The following is a 17,193-nucleotide window of genomic DNA, read 5'->3' on the forward strand; positions in this document are numbered from 1 at the left end:
CCGACGAAATATGGAGACACTGGGATAGAGGCCGACAATTTATGGAGAGATCTCCTGCCGCGTAAGATCTTGCAAGACAAGAGTCCTTTGGGTATACTAATGATATCCAGTGGGTTCTGGTTTTGTTCGAGTACCTTATCCTCGACGATTTGACATGCCACAGAGCAAGAGTATCGAGAATGACTCAGAAAAAGGCGAGATATACTCGCTGTCCATCACTCATCAGTTACACTGCTTAGTACGAAACTGCATTGTTGATAAGGAGTCTGTACTGACAGCACCAAGGGAGTACTAAGAGATGTGATCAAGAAATATGAAAAGAAAAACAAGTCTAGGTTTGCTGGCGATGGGCATGAATATCACTGCATAGACTACAGTAAGTTTCAAGCAGCAGACATGAATGGCAGTACTAATGTTCGAGAAGTAAGGCAGTCGATTCTCTGCGCAGGAGACACAACTTTGGACTTTGCAGAGATTGTTCGAGACCCGGACGGCACTGAAAGGCGCCTTGGGTTTACCGGAGCAAATTCCACGCATATTTGTAGGAGCTGGGATGCCATCAAGGCATTCGCCGTCGAGAACAGGTCAGGCGACAAGGTTGGAATTGCATGAATCCAAGATCTTTTCTCCCAGTTTCGAAAAGATCGAGAGACTGAACTCTCTATAACCGCCGAATATGGTAGGGAAGTGATATCTACTCATATGTGTTGATCAGGATTCTGGGACTGCAAGCGAATCGCACAGCAGAGAGCGGCACATCACTGTAGCTAAAGCTCAATGTTGGTCCACAATTATTCTGGAAAATATTTACAATGCCTGTCTGAAGTTACAATACAAGTATTTTCAGCCTCAACAAGGCGGGGCTTTTGGTGTCCCGTCTCGTCCCGTCCCCTCGATCATCTCTGGTGCGGCTCTGAGGGAAATCTGCTCTTCGGTCAACTTCCAGCTTCATATCGACCCGTATCGAACTCCGCATTACTTTTTGTCGAAACGTACTGTATTTAATAGTCGGCATATGCCCCCCACAGGAGTGCCGGGAACACTCAGACCCACCAAAATCGGCTTAGATCTTCATTATTAACAGATTTTAATATCCCGAATGTAAGGTAAGGGTGTCCATGGCGGCTACTGGCGAGCGCTAGACCCCAAATGGAAGGCCGTTGCTGATTTTGAGCGATGCCTTTCAACACTCCACCATCCCTTCTGTAGAATCTGGCAATGAATCTCCCGAGGTCTTGATCCACTTCTCTGATCTTGGGTTGTTTTCTGACTACCGTGGATCATCGGTGGCCAATTCGTGGGTATTGCTAGGCGGCCTCCGTAATTAGTTTCACACGGTATCGATCGACATGCAGATATCCGATGATGTACAGAGCCCGACAGGACGTTCCATGTTCACCATGATTTAACGCACAAAGCGAGAAGGTGACAGATTGGAGACTCCACGCAGTGGCGGGGCGAAAGAATCTTAGTGGCTCGAGTGGGCTTTTGACTTTGCATGGATAAGTTGCATGGATGAGTCCTCCTCGTCATCATAACAACATCATGTTTCGCTCCGCGAGCTTTCGGGGAAATCCTCATAAGCTTGTTGAGCCCCGCAAGTTCACACCATAACCTCTTCGTTTTAGCAAGTCTATTTGGATATTGGGGACCTAGACTTGCTGGGAAGAATGTATATCTCGGCCCTCATCTCTGCTTTGACAGTGGCAACCACTTTAGTTTCTGCTGCACAGCACTCTGGTAGAAGTCTCAAGCATGTTGGAAAGGCAGACAAACATCCAAGTTTGGGACGAAGAGAGCAACATGTTCAGCAGCGACGGGCTGATTCATTCGGCTACCTCACGAACACCACTACGAGTAAGTTGGACCTAGAGAATTGCACCCTTACTGATTAATGAACCAATGCAGAGTTCCAAGTAAATGGGTCAGCGATCCCAGATGTCGATTTTGATGTAGGCGAATCATATGCAGGATTGCTTCCAATTTCAAAGGATGCCAACGAGACGAGGGAACTTTACTGGTGGTTTTTCCCTTCTACGAATACCGAAGCCAGCGACGAAATCCTGATTTGGTTGAATGGAGGAGTGAGTGTTCACCTGGAGAAAGATGAATGCCGAGCTTACTCCTTTCTGTCAGCCAGGTTGCAGCTCTCTCGAAGGTCTCCTTCAGGAAAATGGTCCATTCTTGTGGCAATAGTACGGACTTCGAATCTGTGTACAATCTAGATGACTGATTTTTTCCAGTGGAACATACCTCCCTGTTCCGAACCCTTGGACCTGGGTTAAGTACGAAGCTCTCTTCCTGACTATTCAGAAGCACTGACAGTATGAAGTCTGACAAACGTTGTATGGGTAGAGCAGCCCGTAGGCACAGGTACGTGCTCTGTCTTCATGACCCTAGCTCCAAGGGACTTTTGGCATGTAGCAGTGCTAATTCTTCGGCCAGGCTTCTCCCAGGGTACTCCGGAGGCCACCGGCGAGAGTGATATTGCGGCAGAGTTCTTAGGATGGTGGGAGAATTTCGTAGACACTTTTGATTTACAAAACCGTCGCGTATTCATCACAGGCGAGAGCTACGGTAGGTCGATGTTTATTCTACAGCAAAATCCGAGAACGTGGAAAGCGTTTGGATAGTGATCAATGAACTCCTCCCCGCCGTTCATTCTCCAATATCTACAGTACTAATCATCTGGGTAGCTGGATATTACGTCCCGTACATCGCAGATGCCATGCTCAACAAGAATGATACCACCGTAAGTCTTTAAGAGAACTCAATAATCTTAGAATATTCTAAGACCGATTTAGTATCACAACTTAGAAGCCACGATGATCTACGATCCTTCGACATCCTATGATGCTATACAGGAGCAGATCCCAGCTGTCCAGTTCGTGGACTATTGGTATGGTCTGATGCCATTCAACGACACCTTCAGAGCTCAACTCCACAGTATGTCTGATGCTTGTGGATACACCGACTATATTACCAAATATCTCACGTTTCCTCCACCGGGTCCATTTCCTTCCGAACTTCCAGGACAAGATACAGATGGCAACACACTAGACGGTTGTGATGTCTTCGATACCATATACAACGAGGTGTTTTACGTTAACCCGTGTTGGGATATATATCAAGTAGCAACAACCTGCCCAGTGCTCTGGGATGTCCTCGGTTTCCCCGGATCTTTTGACTATCTTCCAGAAGGGGCTTCTATCTATTTTAATAGAACGGACGTTCAAAAAGCTATCAATGCACCTATTGGCGACTGGGAGGAATGTGCAAGTGGCAATGTTTTCGTCAACGGTACGGATAATAGCCCTCCATCAGGAGTAAGTGTTTTGCCAGGTGTTATTGAAAGAAGCAAGCGTACTGTGATTGGGCACGGGGTACGTATTCCTGAAAGTCTGCATCTGGCGAGAACATTTGCTGAGATTTCGAAAGGCACTAGATATGGTTTTGATCTCGAATGGCACTCTCATGATGATTCAAAACATGACATGGAATGGAGCTCAAGGATTCACTACCAAGCCTTCAGACCCTTTTTACGTCCCATACCATGATAATCCTAGCCAAGCAACTCTAGCAGCAGCAGGTGTTCTTGGTACAACACACACAGAGCGTGGCCTGACCTGGGTCAGCGTAGACCTTTCGGGTCACAGTAAGTGCACTTGACTTCCGCGAAATAGCAACCACTGACCGATTTCAGTGATTCCCCAGTATGCTCCATCTGCCTCATACAGAACTTTGGAGTTCTTGCTTGGAAGAATCGATTCACTTTCAAGTACAGTTCCTTTCACGACAGATAATTACCCACAGCCAAATGTCACTACATTGAGTAATGGTACTGCTCCACCAACAAAGAAGTGGAGAATGTAGAGAGTAGATGGGGCCTATATCATGTTAGACAACATAGAATTAATGTATATACGTAAATGTGGGAAAATCTGACAATTTCACTCACTGTCCTGACCTCACAGTGTACCCCTTGATCATATGTTAGTTTCTTGCCACTCGCTCAATTTACTTTGACTTGAAGAGGAGAGAACTTGTGTTGCTTTGAAGGATGCTATTACTGACGGACTTTGAATTTTCATATAAATTCTGTCTGTGCACGTTCTTCAAATTGAAGCAGCATGTCTCTATATTTCTAGCAAGTTAACATATGACCAGGGGAGGTACACTGCAGATGGGATGTGATATCTTCCCTTTCCTCGCATAAGGTTAAATGGCAAGCAAGTTACGAAAAATGTTGCTCTTACCTAGGTAAGTAGGCAAATTCGCAGCGTAAGATTTTCCAAAGATTGTAAATAGTTGGATAGGAGAGCTATATCAACAAACGCCAAGATTTCCCTTCCCAGACTCCGCGCTCCCAAATGTGTATTTGTACAAGAGGGCCAAAAAGGCTTGACCGATGTTCGCAAAGTATTCGTCGTTACCATGTGCTTCCGAAGTTTCCCATCCATTGAATGCTCACTCATGTACAAAGTTGAGCTTCCTATCCTCTCGCATACCATCAAGAACCGCAACCAAGCCTCCTCGACGCAACCTTTCCAATACCACTTTCATGCCCTCCTTGCTCTTGCCCAATTGGCTTTCCGTCTTGCGACTCGCAATAGCTTCGATACTACGCTGGATTCCACCAGTACTCCAAGCTGCTAGGAAGCTTCGTTTCGGCTCTTCTTCCACTTCATCTTTTCTGGCCGTCCTAGCTCTGAATCTCTCTCCAAGTCTGCTCCTAAACTTGACTGTGGTTACAACTCCGGTGGTCCCAGCCCCAATACTGAAGTCATCCCCCTCATCGACGGGCACGTGCCTCCGATACTCCTGCCGCTCAACGACACTCAATATACCAGTCCAATCCAAGTTCTTGCTTTCGGTATGCATCCATCCCTCTTTAACATCAATCGTACTCGTCTCGAGAATATAGCTTTCCGATTTGCCGCCACTGATGTTTCCAAGGACGCTCTTTGGAAGTAGTTTCAAGACGGCAGACGGCAATCTTGACGATTTTCGATGGATTCGAAGGGTGCGAAGACGGCCATTGGCATCTACTTCTCGTGAGATGACGTCTGTTGACAATACATGTGTGCTGTACGGGTTTGGGTAGCGGAGGAAGTAGGCTAGGGTGACGGCCGGAAAGGAGTAGTCGTAAGAGAAGTTCGATTCGTAGAATTTGACCATTATGGATGTTGTGGATGCATTACAGGCTCGTGGTTGAAAAATGAGAAACTGAAGTTGATGGTTCGAGAAAGGAGGGGAAGGGGGTGCTGAGGTGGAGAGATGTAATGATGCGTGAGCACGAGGCAGACCAGCAAATCCGAACTCACTTTACATTCTGACAAGGGTTACGACGAGGCTAGTACTAATACGGCAAAATCTGGGGTAAATGGCGAATGGCACGAGACATTGTTTTTTTCTCATCTTTGATAGCTAAAGTCCTTGCTAGTTACTGCTTCTCTGGCAATTTTCGGATTTCGGATCTCATATTTCTCGTAGAATTGCTGCAACATATTGTGTTGTGTTCCTAATTGAGTTGAAGGGAGTCATCTTTAGCCGATTTCCCGTCTATAATTTCTGCCACCTCAAAAAGACAACACCCCCACCAAGAACAACTTCCACCGTGAGAATTCGTCCCCTACCAAAACAAACTTATTCGTAACTTTGTCATTTGGTAGTCCTCACCATGGCCGACCCAGAACCCTCTGTGCAGGCTGCATTGGCAGCAGATGCGCCCACGAAACAGAGCTCCAAGCAAACGGTCGACCCTTATAATGTCGCTGGAGAAATTGGGGCAGATGGAATTGCCAAAGCTATCAATTATCTGACTCTTATTGAAGAGTTCGGGACAAAGAAGATTCTGGAGGAGGACCTGGTACGCTTCGAAAAGGTCACTGGACATAAGCCACACAGGTTCATGCGGAGAGGAATTGTGTTCAGCCATAGAGATCTTAACTACATTCTGGACCGCCATGAAAGAGGAGAACCTTTCTTCCTCTACACCGGCCGGGGACCGTCGAGCGATAGCATGCATATTGGGCATACTGTGCCATTTGAATTCACCAAGTAAGTGCTGGTGTTATGCTAAACTGCTTCACAATTGCTAATGACTCATAGGTGGTTACAGGATGTGTTCGATGTACCACTGATCATCATGCTTACGGACGACGAAAAGTACATCTTCTCCGAGAAGAGAACAATCGAGGAGGTTACGAGCTATACCTGGGACAATGCGAAGGATATCATTGCTGTCGGCTTCGACCCAAAGAAGACCTTCATGTTCAGCGACTACGACTATATGGGAGGAGCTTTCTACAGAAACGTAACTCGAATCTCCAAACATGTTACGTTGAATGTGGCTCGTGCAGTCTTTGGCTTCAATGACAGGTAATGTGACCTGGATAAGTAGTCTGTCCAACATTCTGACATTCCCAGTTCCTGCATAGGTAAAATCCACTTTGGAGCCGTTCAAGGCGCAACTTCCTTCGCATCCTCGTTTCCACACATCTTCGGCACCGACGAGTCGAAAACAAACCTGATTCCCGCCATTATTCCCTGCGCTATTGATCAAGATCCCTACTTCCGGATGACTCGAGATGTTGCAGCACGTCTGCACTTCGCCAAGCCCGCTCTTATACACGCACGTTTTCTCGACGCTTTACAAGGCCCTGGTTCTAAGATGAGCGCCTCGGTTGATAGCTCAGCTATCTTCATGAAGGATCAACCAAATCAGATCAAGAACAAGATCAATAGGTATGCATTTTCTGGTGGCCAGGTGACCGAGGCGGAACAAAGAGAAAAAGGTGGCGATGCGGAGAAGGATGTGTCTTACCAATACTTAACTTTCTTCCTCGAGGATGATGACGAGTTGGAGCGCATTCGGGTTGCATACACCAAGGGTGAATTGCTGACTGGGGAGCTGAAAGCTAAGTGCATAGCTGAGCTGCAGACTTACGTGAAGGGATTCCAAGAACGCAGAGCGGCGGTGACGGACGATGTGGTCAAAGTCTTTATGGCGAGGAAGAAGCTGGAATGGAGAGGAAATCCAAATGCCATCGTTGTCAAAAAACCTGAAGGGGAGAGTGCCGGGGGCGAGGCTGCCGGGGAAGGAACCCCAAAGATGACAAAGAATCAGGAAAAGAAGTTGGCTAAGCTTAAGGCTATCGAGGAGAAGAAAGCAGCTGCAAAAGCGGGTTCGGCATCGTGACGATAGTTGATTAGGGACGACGATTTATGTAGACGATACCCAGCAGAATGCTAATGCAGCCCTAGCACAGCTGCAAGAATCTCTTGTTTCTGAAGTCCACGTGAATCGAATCTTGGTCTAATACCTACTATGATGCCCAACAAAAAAATCTGCTATTATCTTGCCCCCCCATTGATGAAGTACAAGTCGTAATTAGATATTAGACATTCTGAACGCAGAAATGTTCAACAGCGACACAGTCTTTTCATTCTTGTCCTACATCTGTGCAGATGGAGTTTTGAGGCTGTGGGAATACTTTAGTTGACATACCAGGATGATCATCTTCAACAGAAGGACAGACAATCTAGTATTCTTTGACGCCTGCAGCAATCCCGAGTATAATAAGTTAGTGATATTTGAATTCTTTGAATAGTGTACATAACGAAGAAAAGTCGTGAATGTAAGGGGATGACAAGTTCTATACCGTTTTGAATCATACTTCACAACTCCGTTAGAGGCATTGCTCAAGTTGGTGGCATATCCCGCCCGGTCCGTGGTTGATCACGCAATTGAGGATATAAGAATGATTGAAAGCCTGCATCTAGATAGTTCTTTGAAATTGTTGGGAATAGTTTACTTGATTTATCAAGACGATTATCTTGGCCATTATCTTTGATATGAGGACACACAATCTAGTACCCTTTGATATCTGCAGCTATCGTTAACTTTGGTAAACTATCAACATTCGAAACCTTTGGATTATATATCGAAAAAGAATCTTGAATTCGAAGGGATAATAAATACTATACTACTTCAAGTCATGCTTCACAACTACATTAGAGATATTGCACAAGTAAATCGCATGTCTCGTCCGTTTCGTAGTAATTCACGCAACTGAGTATTCGCGTATCCCGTCCGACTCGTAATGATTCACGCAACCTAGTACACAAGAATGATCGAAGGTCTCCGAGGCAATTTCCAACAAGACACAAGCTAAACTCTCAACAACAACTTCTGACACTAGACCGCACTCCTCATGGGAAAACACAAAATCCACCGAAATGCGCCTTGGAAGAGAGATACTCTCCTGCTGGCGTGTATTCTTCGTCTCCGAGTTCAGCCGTCTGTTCCCTACCCTATCATTGCCTCCTTTCTCGTCCACGGTTTTCCAGACATTATTCAGAAGCTAGCAAAGAAAGTAGCACCACGAGACCTCCGTCCAAAACTAGCTGAAGATCGAGATGCCCTGCTAGGATGGTTGGAAAGTTATCTTGAAGAAAGGTACAACTTAGCAGAAGACTGGTGCTCGAAACCATGGCAAGCGGCAAGAGACTGGGAATCAGACGCTGTGCTGGATATCTTGGATGCTTTAGGGCTGGAGAAGATGGAGTATGGGGTAAAGGAGGAGGAGGATATGAGATTGTTGATGGAGCGGAGAAACCAAGCAGATTGGAAAGCAGGGAGTGAACCACTTGGGTCGCCCGAAAGAGGAGCGACAGGTAAAGGAATCACCGAGAGGCAACCTGCGTCACAGGATAAGATAAATGAAGGAGGTGATGGCTTGAAGAGTCGTAGGCGTGAGTTTTGGGCTCTCCAGAAACCTCCAGTTGTGCCTCTTCCCGAAGCTTTCGACGATGAAGGACGAACATCAGATCGAACTTTCGGTTCGGATCTCTTTTGTACCCAGAAGACTGATCAGGATGTATTAGACATCCCTAATACATATGTCAGCGAAGTACAAGCTTCATGGGACTCTAGAATTGGTGGAGAGAGAGAAGCGGCCTTGAACCAAGAGCGCGAGACCATGGACGTTCCGCTACAGAAAATTTCTGCCGAACAAAACCATGGTTACGTGAGCACCTCGAATGAAACAAGGCCTGTCGCAGTAGAGCTTACAGCTGAGGCAAAACGATGGAAAGAGCATCAGCAGAGGGTAGGAAGCCTCCTCCAAAGGCTAGATGCCGTGCAGCAGAAGTACAGCCAAGACCCGGAAAGCTTGCACTACAAGCGCGAGACACAGCAACAGCAGCAGGAACCAGATTATTACACACCAACCCAGAGGCATCCGTCACAGCTGGAACTGCCTCGGATCCAGACAAGTTTTGATCAACAGCTTGAAGACATAGAAAATCTCGAACAATTGATTCATGAGCATAAAATCACGGCAGACGTATCCTCGCCAACTTTCACCTTGCCATACCGTCAAAAAGCCAAAAAGGGGCGAACGTTATCCGAGGTTATGGGGTATGGAGGAGACTCCCACTGGGTTGAAATGGGGAATCCAAAGTGAAGTGATAAGGATGATTATATTTGGTTTTGCATGGCTTTTTATTCCTTTATGGTTGAGTAGTCGAGCCCGTGATGTCTGACGATAGTTGAGATATTATCCCAGACGGGAATGATCCATAGACAGAATTATCTGCCAGATTATCGTTGACTTGGCATGAAGTTATTATCAAATTCTACCGACAGCTAAATCAATCTGTGATGAAACGTAGCGTAGTAGTGACCAACGAAGTGCGGGCGTCTCCGTAGACTACGATCTCTAGCCGCCGACGAGAATAGCAGTGCAATATGCTTCGCCACACCACGACTGGCCAATCAGAACAAGCACATTATCGCATTAATTGACGAAAAAGGGGTAACTCGCGTCTATGGTGTCATTGACTGGGATTTTGAGCATCAAACACAGTCGAATGTGGCTTGTCTTGGGTGTGCGATGTTATTTTCTCCTTTGACTCAGCCTTGTATTCTCCAGCTCCACATTACTGGATTGATTAGGCGAGGAGTGAGGTAGTGAAGTAGTGGGGTTGTCCCTCAGCTTGCTCAGAACTTACTTACGGCTTACTCCAAACCATCATCATCTTCGGGCCTTCCAACAGGCCAGCCTATCTTCTCTGACTTCTGACTTCTGACTTTTCAGCCCTGCCCAAGCACATCTCTGCATCCTCGCGAACATAAAAGGGCGCTCTTTCCCTTCAGCTGATCTTGCGCCGTCAATTTTCTGTTTCCCCGCTCAGGCTGTTGCGTATCGTGCCTACTCTCTGGACGACTCCTCGTGTGCGGCTACAATTACGGGAAGGAGCTCATGCGCATAGTCTGCAGATAAGAGAGAGACATCGAGCTGTTCCAACACCAATCCGTGACTCGAAATCAATCCCCAAACTCGAGGTTTTGCGACAACCAACCACATTTCGACAAAATGGCAGACCTTCAAGGTAGAAAGGTCTTCAAGGTCTTCAACCAAGATTTCATCGTCGACGAGAGATATACAGTGACAAAGGAGTTGGGTCAGGGTGCTTATGGCATTGTCTGGTAAGCTTCACCTGTTCAATGGATAGCTGCATCAGCAAAACTGACCTACCTTCGTGCAGTGCTGCGACGAATAGCCAAACCAATGAAGGGGTTGCGATCAAGAAGGTAACCAACGTCTTCAGCAAGAAGATTCTTGCGAAGCGTGCGCTACGTGAGATCAAGCTGCTACAGCATTTCCGAGGACATCGCAATGTACGTCGAGATCATAGCTGGAAGACAGATTGAATGGCTCTGATGGCTGCAGATTACATGTCTCTATGATATGGATATTCCTCGTCCAGATAACTTCAACGAAACTTATCTCTATGAAGGTTTGCATTACCAGGCCTTACTTTATGCTAGCTTCTGACACATGGCAGAACTCATGGAATGCGATCTTGCAGCCATTATTCGTTCTGGGCAACCTCTTACTGACGCCCACTTCCAATCTTTCATCTACCAAATCCTCTGCGGTCTGAAGTACATCCACTCTGCGAATGTCCTACATCGTGATTTGAAACCTGGAAACTTGTTGGTTAACGCTGATTGCGAGTTGAAGATTTGTGATTTCGGCCTGGCTAGAGGATTTTCGGTCGATCCGGAGGAGAATGCTGGATACATGACTGAATATGTTGCTACGAGATGGTACCGTGCTCCTGAGATCATGTTGAGTTTCCAGAGTTACACAAAAGCTAGTGAGTCTGTACCTCGTTTGTGAGGAAGATCAAGCTGACACAAGTAGTCGATGTGTGGTCTGTAGGATGCATTCTCGCAGAGTTACTCGGCGGACGTCCATTTTTCAAGGGCAGAGATTACGTGGACCAGCTCAACCAGATCCTTCACATCCTCGGAACACCAAACGAGGAGACTCTCTCTCGCATTGGCTCCCCAAGAGCTCAAGAATATGTCCGCAACCTTCCATTCATGCCAAAGCGACCTTTCCCGAACTTGTTCCCCAACGCGAACCCTGATGCTTTGGATCTCTTGAACCACATGCTTGCATTCGATCCCTCTTCCCGAATTTCTGTTGAGGAAGCCCTCGAACACCCTTATCTTCACATCTGGCATGATGCTTCTGACGAGCCTGGATGCCCTACAACCTTCAACTTCGACTTTGAAGTCGTAGAAGATGTAGGTGAAATGCGAAAGATGATCTTAGATGAGGTTGCCCGATTCAGACAGCATGTGCGAATCCAGCCAGGTCAACAAGGACAAAACCAAGGTCCTGCAGTGCCAATTCCAGCAGGAGGTGGTAGCTGGGGAGCCGAGGACCCCAGACCCCAGGAAGCATACGGGCAAGGAGGTGCTGGCTTGGAGCAGGATTTGCAAGGCGGTTTGGATGCTATGCGTCAATAGAGTTTTCATCTTTCATAAGAAGCGACTTGGGGATGGACATTCATACAGCGTCGACTTTTCAGTGTGTCTGGGGTAAATGAGGCTGGATCCAGGGGTTTGGAAAGGGTCGCGAACGCCAGAGAGCGAGAAAAAATCTCATAACGAAATTGATGATTTTTAGTCATTTCATTTCGCTGTTCTATGCTATATACATCTCGCATTTATGATATGGGATCAAGTGATTGGCCGTTCTCAGGGGTCCATATGCTAAGTTTTGGCGCCCGCGAGCAGCTGCCATTACATCAACACTATGATGTAACGTGCTTCAGAGCACCTTAGATGTTTTCTTCTGTTTGATTCTTCCTCCATCACACGAGCATTTTAAAATTTGTATCATCAAGGGTTTGTTCGATAAAAATCAAGATGTCTTCATACGATAACAAAGATCCTCTGGCTGCTGCCAAGCAAGCAGAGCGCGAACTCAACTCCCATCAAGCCAAGCAAGGAGGTTATAATAACAGCGATTCCGGTATGCTTTTCTCTTTCCCCTTTTCTTGTTCCTGGTCCATCAAGTCTTTGGATTAGAATAATCAAAATTGCTCTACTTCCTGGTGTTCATGTTCCTCTGTACTTGTCCCCATCTATCAAACCCCACTAACATCTCTTCTAGCCAACGAATCCGGCGTCAACGAGGGAGTCGAGACCCGCTTTCCAGGCGCCTCTGTCACCTACGGCAGCGCGGCATCCGGTGCGGGAGATAACCGCGAGATTCCCGTCGAGGAAGGTGGTGATATCTTGAAAGGATCGGGACAGCCGACCAAAGCAAGAGATTTTGAGGCCGTGGGTGGACCTGAGGATAAGAGTGAGTTTGATAGGGTTGAGAGAGGAGGTGATGACGATGTCAGGGGCAATGTTAGACAGGGTGGGATTCGGGATGGTGCTGTGAGGAACTCGTGAGGTGGTGGATGGGATAATGGTAGATGGTTGAAGGTTGGAATAAAAGTTCATGTAAAGAAATCATGGAATGAAAAATGTTAATGAGTATCTATCCTATGGTGTTTCGCTGTAGATGAGTTTGGATGTCTGTATCTCGAGTGAGATTTTTGAAGATGTCAAATAATGACTTCCTTTGGGAGAGTTTCGAACCTGGCAAAACCGCACATATGCCGATCATCACCCCAGTACTTTTCCGAGTCAAAATTGCTGAAAAGAAAACAGACGAGGAGACCGAGAGGAATGTCCGGCGGGTCAAGAGAAATGCTAAGGGTACAAACCTATACTGTAATTAATGTTTGCAACGTTTTTTAGATGTTGGGGTTTGGTGTAGCCGCTTCCGAATTTTCACATGGGGTTACATCTTCAAGCGCGCGCGATCTGGTCCGAGGAAAGTATCAAATTTTGTGGTTCTAAAACGGTATCAACATCAACATGCTTGTTTGGATCTAATATTGATTTTTGAAATATGACTTTCATTCTGAGCGCCTGGTACTGATGCGTGATTTTGTATTGCTTGTGGTAGTCTCGATTATCTAGAGTTTCGCACACATTACGCTTGCCGTTGTCTAGGATTAATTTTCGCCTCGAGAGAACACTGCACTCGGTCGGCATCGACGAAAGATAGCAGGTAAAATGTGAATGTAAATGATGAATTCAAAACTGGTGTAAATGCTATCAAAATGGCGGTAATACAACTTTGCGCGCTGGAGTGCTGCAAGACTCAAATCAAATATATACACGAACCCCCCTTTCTATGCACAGACCTCCTTCCCTTCTCCCCTTTTGATTTCCTATTATTTCCTTCCCATTTTCCGGACAGTGAAATTTTTGTCTTCCGTAAATATGCTTTAAATCTCTCAGTTGTAGAACCAGTATCTATGTAAATGATTAGTATAAAATCAAGCCGGTGGAAAGAGGACAACTTACTCGGCAGCATACGGCACGGTGATAAGACTTGAGTTCGAGCAGGTGGCTGGCGCACTTCCACCGGCAGTAACAAGTCGGTAAGCCACCTGAACGCCAACACTAGTATAAGTTGACTTCTTCGTCAACTGAAGCCAGTCCACAGCACCAGTTCCGTCAGGTCCTACATTCGCTGTGGTTGGTGCCTTCACATCTCCAGTCTTGCCTCCGAAGAGGATCTTGTCGACAGCGGTGAGATCGAAAGTTGGGGTTCCAGCGGCATCGAAGTAGTGGTGTCCGATAGGATTGAAGACACCGGCTTTGAGGGCGAGGCTGGATGTTGGTTGAGGCATGTAGACTGCTACGGGTGGGATGGCGTGGACGGCTGTCTCGTCTGTGAATGCGAGTGAGGTAGCATCGAAGAGGGTTGCGATTGCTCCAACTGCTGAGGGTGTTGCGCCTGCTGCGGTACATGTGTAGTTTTGGATTCCCCGACCGATGGCTACGTATAAAAGTGTGAGGTTGGTGGTTGGGAGGTCTGGAACGTCTGAAGTATTGAGTCAGTATGTATAGAGAAGAAATACAATGTCTAGTAACTTACTGCCACTGGGAGGAATTGTTGGTGTTACTGCGACAGGCTTGCTAGGCAAGCAATCTGATGCTTCTTCTATTGGAATCGGTGATGCCGTAGAGAGTTGGAAGAGGGTAGTGGCTAGGAGGCCGGCGAGAACAGAGCGTACGGAAGGCATGGTACAGGTAAAATTCGAGCTTGAGTCTGAGAGAATTGGAGGGTCGAAATAATTAGACGCCGAGAGACTTTCGAAACTGTCGAAGAATATATGGAATTTTGGATGGGAAAAAAGGTATTATCAAGGACGAGCAACCTGTTGATCTCCTTTCAGACGATAAAGAGAAGAAAGTGAGTGTGGATAAGGAGATGAGAGAGCTGTTGATGCTTGATAGGGAAAAAATGAATTTACATGACGGATGAGGAGCATCTTATACATCTGTCTGCTTCCTGCAAGTTTAGATTGAGGACGACCGTTTGCGCGACCCCTCCGGCTCACGTTGACCAGCATGGTGTCTGCATCCTGGACGGGGACCCAGGATGCTTGCTGGAAGCTACTCTAAGATTTTGAGGAATCCAATTTAGCAGCAACCGCGAGCGTGCATGGGGGGGTTGGCATGGGGCACGGCTGGTACCCACAATAGCGCGTCAAAAGCCTAGTCAACCGCCATTGCCCCCCTCGCCTCGCCTAGGGCTCACGGTCTGGTCTGGCGAGACGGCCGGCCATGCTGAGTCTGACTGCGAGTGTCCGCCGACGACGAGAAGGGATGTTGGTGGTGTTGAATTTGGAAAAGGCTTAGTCGAGATGCACCCTCGACGCCGCTGCATGCAGCGACATGGGAATTGCAGATGGGGTGGTTTGGTACCGTTCCTTGGAGGGGTTTTTGATAAGTACTGTACAGTCCATTCTTGCGTGTGGAGTTGCTGTACTCACTTCACCCGCTTGGGCCGTGCCATTAGGAGTAGGAGAAATAACTTTCCCGCATCCAGTCCCGTGGCTCCTCTTCCGCAACCTTCTTTGGTGCTACGCTTTTTCTTCTGTTGGTTTTGTTGGTTTTGTTACCTACGTTTGTCACTGGTACGAGTACCAACACTTGGGCAAGTTGACTGCGCCCGACTTGATTCCAGACGTCCAGACGTACGCCCTCGTCAGGATTAGCCGGCGGCTGTTCGTCATCACAGGAAGACTTTGCACGAGGCAATCCTCGGCCGCCATGATCCAGAAGAGTGTTTGTTTGTTGCTTAGGAGAGGGACACGCCTGGAAGCTTCTGATCCTGGTCCCGAGCCCAAGCCCAGCCCTGCCCTGCCCTGCCCTGCCCTGCCATGCCCACTCCGACTGCATGTCAGCATCGCTACCGATGGGGGGTTTTTCGTACAGGTTCTGCTGGTTCTCAGATCTTTAGGAATCTTGGACACAGGAGACGTTTGATCTTCGAAACTTCAGATGAACTTTGACATCTGCCTCCCCCTCATCCTCTCATTTCCCGACCACGAGGCTGCCAAGTGGAATCTATTCTGTTCGAGTAACCTTACGTGGGGTTTATCTGATGTTTCTTCTTGTTTCTTCTCATGTTTCGAGTTGAAGCTTGGACATCGCGAACATTCATCCATGAGAAATTCCAGTGAATCCTCCAGATCGACTTTACCGAGACCCCCTATTCTGTCTGCACTTGATTCCAGACCTCGAGCCTCCCTGACCCCAACCCCAACCCCAACCCCAACCCCTCCCTCCCTCCTGAACTGCACACATCGTACGGTGAACACAACCAGAAGTCGATGTCCGAAACTCAAAAGCCACCGCTGCTCTTTCGAGACGACTTACCAAAGTGTTACAGTGTTGCACGCGTTTGCGTCTGCCCAAAGCAGCATCAATAATTCGTTCTGCGCGTCAAATAAGATTGTCGCCCGCGAGGCGAGATCTGACCTTGCCGAGTACAGTCAACAGCATCAGCATCTTTCCGAGATACTGTACCCTCAAGCCCTCTTTCCCAGATTTCCCGACTTCTTTTCTCTCCGACGGGCGAAGGAATCTCATCCCCGTGTCGCTCTGTCCCACCAGCAACATCATCGCATCCCCCTTCCCCTTCTCGTCATCTGTAATTCCCTCGTAACCTGCGACTCGAATGTTTCGAAACAGAGAATTCCCAAGAACCGTGCTCTTTCTTTCATCTGTTCTGTGCCTCCAACGCGCATCTGCCACCCTGCTGTCAATGTCCCTCAAGCTTCTCGAACACTCAGACCATGTCCATGTCTCACGCACTTGCCTCTTTCGCTGCCATCCTGGTCGGCTCTTCGCTTGACCTCCCCAAATGTCCGCATTCGAGAGCTGGTCCGACCTAACGATAATGTCGACTAATTTGCCGCGACTCGAACGCCGCATGCGAGCAAAAGAGCCATAATCACACCGGAAATAGAACACTCGGAAGGAGAGAATTCCGACCAAAGTCCGTCTATATTGGGAACAATTAGCTTACAATCAAATAAGGTGCTCTACAGTAGTGATGTTGGACAAATGTCGGGACCCGTTGCCGACAGCGTGGACGGCGTAAATTTGGAATCTGAGTTGGGCGGCCCATGTGCTTGGAAATACACGCACTTGTTATCCGGATTGAGGTCGTGTACTGCGGTTGCGGTTATGGGCGTTTGTCAATGAGATCGTGGTGAGATCTGATTGTGCTGATCGTGATGGAGACTTTCATTGGTTAAGCGCTCAAAGGCTCAGAGCCAATGGGAGATTCTCGGCGTCACGAACACCAAGGCGCAGTGCTTTGGAAGCGCACGATGTTCTCAGGCGCCGTGGGACAATGAGTAAGTGGCTGTTGGATTTGGTATAAGGTCTATTGCTTGCGACCTTTTGACCTTTGTGTGCCTTGGACCAGGACGAAATCATGGCCGGTGTCACAAATCTGCCACCGC

General features: G+C 47.5%; 9 protein-coding genes across 9 annotated transcripts; 6 read left to right on the forward strand and 3 right to left on the reverse strand.

The window, feature by feature from the left end:
• Positions 1-15: 15 nt before the first annotated feature.
• On the forward strand, positions 16-612 carry LY89DRAFT_593491 (uncharacterized protein; the record flags this gene model as incomplete). Its single annotated transcript, XM_018209755.1, has 4 exons — positions 16-61; positions 111-238; positions 286-376; positions 425-612. Coding segments are annotated over 4 exons (453 nt in total), but the record flags the coding sequence as incomplete, so codon positions are not given.
• A 606-nt stretch (positions 613-1,218) lies between these two features.
• Positions 1,219-3,873, forward strand: LY89DRAFT_785996 (alpha/beta-hydrolase; the record flags this gene model as incomplete). Its single annotated transcript, XM_018222945.1, has 10 exons — positions 1,219-1,857; positions 1,909-2,084; positions 2,137-2,195; positions 2,244-2,285; positions 2,333-2,373; positions 2,446-2,577; positions 2,697-2,752; positions 2,805-3,383; positions 3,439-3,655; positions 3,704-3,873. Exons 1-10 carry the CDS (start codon positions 1,671-1,673, stop codon positions 3,871-3,873), a joined length of 1,659 nt encoding a protein of 552 aa, XP_018066170.1. The 5' UTR covers positions 1,219-1,670.
• Positions 3,874-3,988: 115 nt separating this feature from the next.
• On the reverse strand, positions 3,989-5,392 carry LY89DRAFT_213121 (uncharacterized protein). The gene is made up of 2 exons (XM_018205885.1): positions 4,257-5,392; positions 3,989-4,136 (listed from the first exon to the last, which is right to left on the reverse strand). The coding sequence occupies exon 1, from the start codon at positions 5,176-5,178 to the stop codon at positions 4,468-4,470; it is 711 nt and encodes a 236-aa protein (XP_018066171.1). The 5' UTR covers positions 5,179-5,392; the 3' UTR covers positions 3,989-4,136; positions 4,257-4,467.
• A 196-nt stretch (positions 5,393-5,588) lies between these two features.
• Positions 5,589-7,271, forward strand: LY89DRAFT_623960 (tryptophanyl-tRNA synthetase-like protein). The gene is made up of 3 exons (XM_018211037.1): positions 5,589-6,060; positions 6,112-6,381; positions 6,430-7,271. The coding sequence occupies exons 1-3, from the start codon at positions 5,681-5,683 to the stop codon at positions 7,199-7,201; spliced, it is 1,422 nt and encodes a 473-aa protein (XP_018066172.1). The 5' UTR covers positions 5,589-5,680; the 3' UTR covers positions 7,202-7,271.
• An 812-nt stretch (positions 7,272-8,083) lies between these two features.
• Positions 8,084-9,878, forward strand: LY89DRAFT_688318 (uncharacterized protein). Its single transcript, XM_018215682.1, has one exon. It carries the CDS (start codon positions 8,217-8,219, stop codon positions 9,468-9,470), a length of 1,254 nt encoding a protein of 417 aa, XP_018066173.1. The 5' UTR covers positions 8,084-8,216; the 3' UTR covers positions 9,471-9,878.
• A 504-nt stretch (positions 9,879-10,382) lies between these two features.
• Positions 10,383-11,830, forward strand: LY89DRAFT_699865 (Pkinase-domain-containing protein; the record flags this gene model as incomplete). Its single annotated transcript, XM_018217088.1, has 5 exons — positions 10,383-10,495; positions 10,555-10,687; positions 10,740-10,806; positions 10,855-11,169; positions 11,217-11,830. The coding sequence occupies 5 exons, from the start codon at positions 10,383-10,385 to the stop codon at positions 11,828-11,830; spliced, it is 1,242 nt and encodes a 413-aa protein (XP_018066174.1).
• Positions 11,831-12,232: 402 nt separating this feature from the next.
• On the forward strand, positions 12,233-12,766 carry LY89DRAFT_593649 (uncharacterized protein; the record flags this gene model as incomplete). Its single annotated transcript, XM_018209759.1, has 2 exons — positions 12,233-12,338; positions 12,480-12,766. The coding sequence occupies 2 exons, from the start codon at positions 12,233-12,235 to the stop codon at positions 12,764-12,766; spliced, it is 393 nt and encodes a 130-aa protein (XP_018066175.1).
• Positions 12,767-13,440: 674 nt separating this feature from the next.
• On the reverse strand, positions 13,441-14,906 carry LY89DRAFT_653261 (uncharacterized protein). Its single transcript, XM_018212242.1, has 3 exons — positions 14,310-14,906; positions 13,733-14,255; positions 13,441-13,681 (listed from the first exon to the last, which is right to left on the reverse strand). Exons 1-3 carry the CDS (start codon positions 14,455-14,457, stop codon positions 13,663-13,665), a joined length of 690 nt encoding a protein of 229 aa, XP_018066176.1. The 5' UTR covers positions 14,458-14,906; the 3' UTR covers positions 13,441-13,662.
• Positions 14,907-15,232: 326 nt separating this feature from the next.
• LY89DRAFT_722251 (uncharacterized protein) lies at positions 15,233-16,959 on the reverse strand (the record flags this gene model as incomplete). The annotated part of the gene is made up of 3 exons (XM_018218718.1): positions 16,202-16,959; positions 15,811-16,017; positions 15,233-15,658 (listed from the first exon to the last, which is right to left on the reverse strand). Exons 1-3 carry the CDS (start codon positions 16,655-16,657, stop codon positions 15,233-15,235), a joined length of 1,089 nt encoding a protein of 362 aa, XP_018066177.1. The 5' UTR covers positions 16,658-16,959.
• Between the last annotated feature and the right edge of the window lie 234 nt (positions 16,960-17,193).

Source organism: Mollisia scopiformis (assembly GCF_001500285.1).
Source record: "Mollisia scopiformis unplaced genomic scaffold LY89scaffold_22, whole genome shotgun sequence".
NCBI lineage: Eukaryota > Fungi > Ascomycota > Leotiomycetes > Helotiales > Mollisiaceae > Mollisia > Mollisia scopiformis.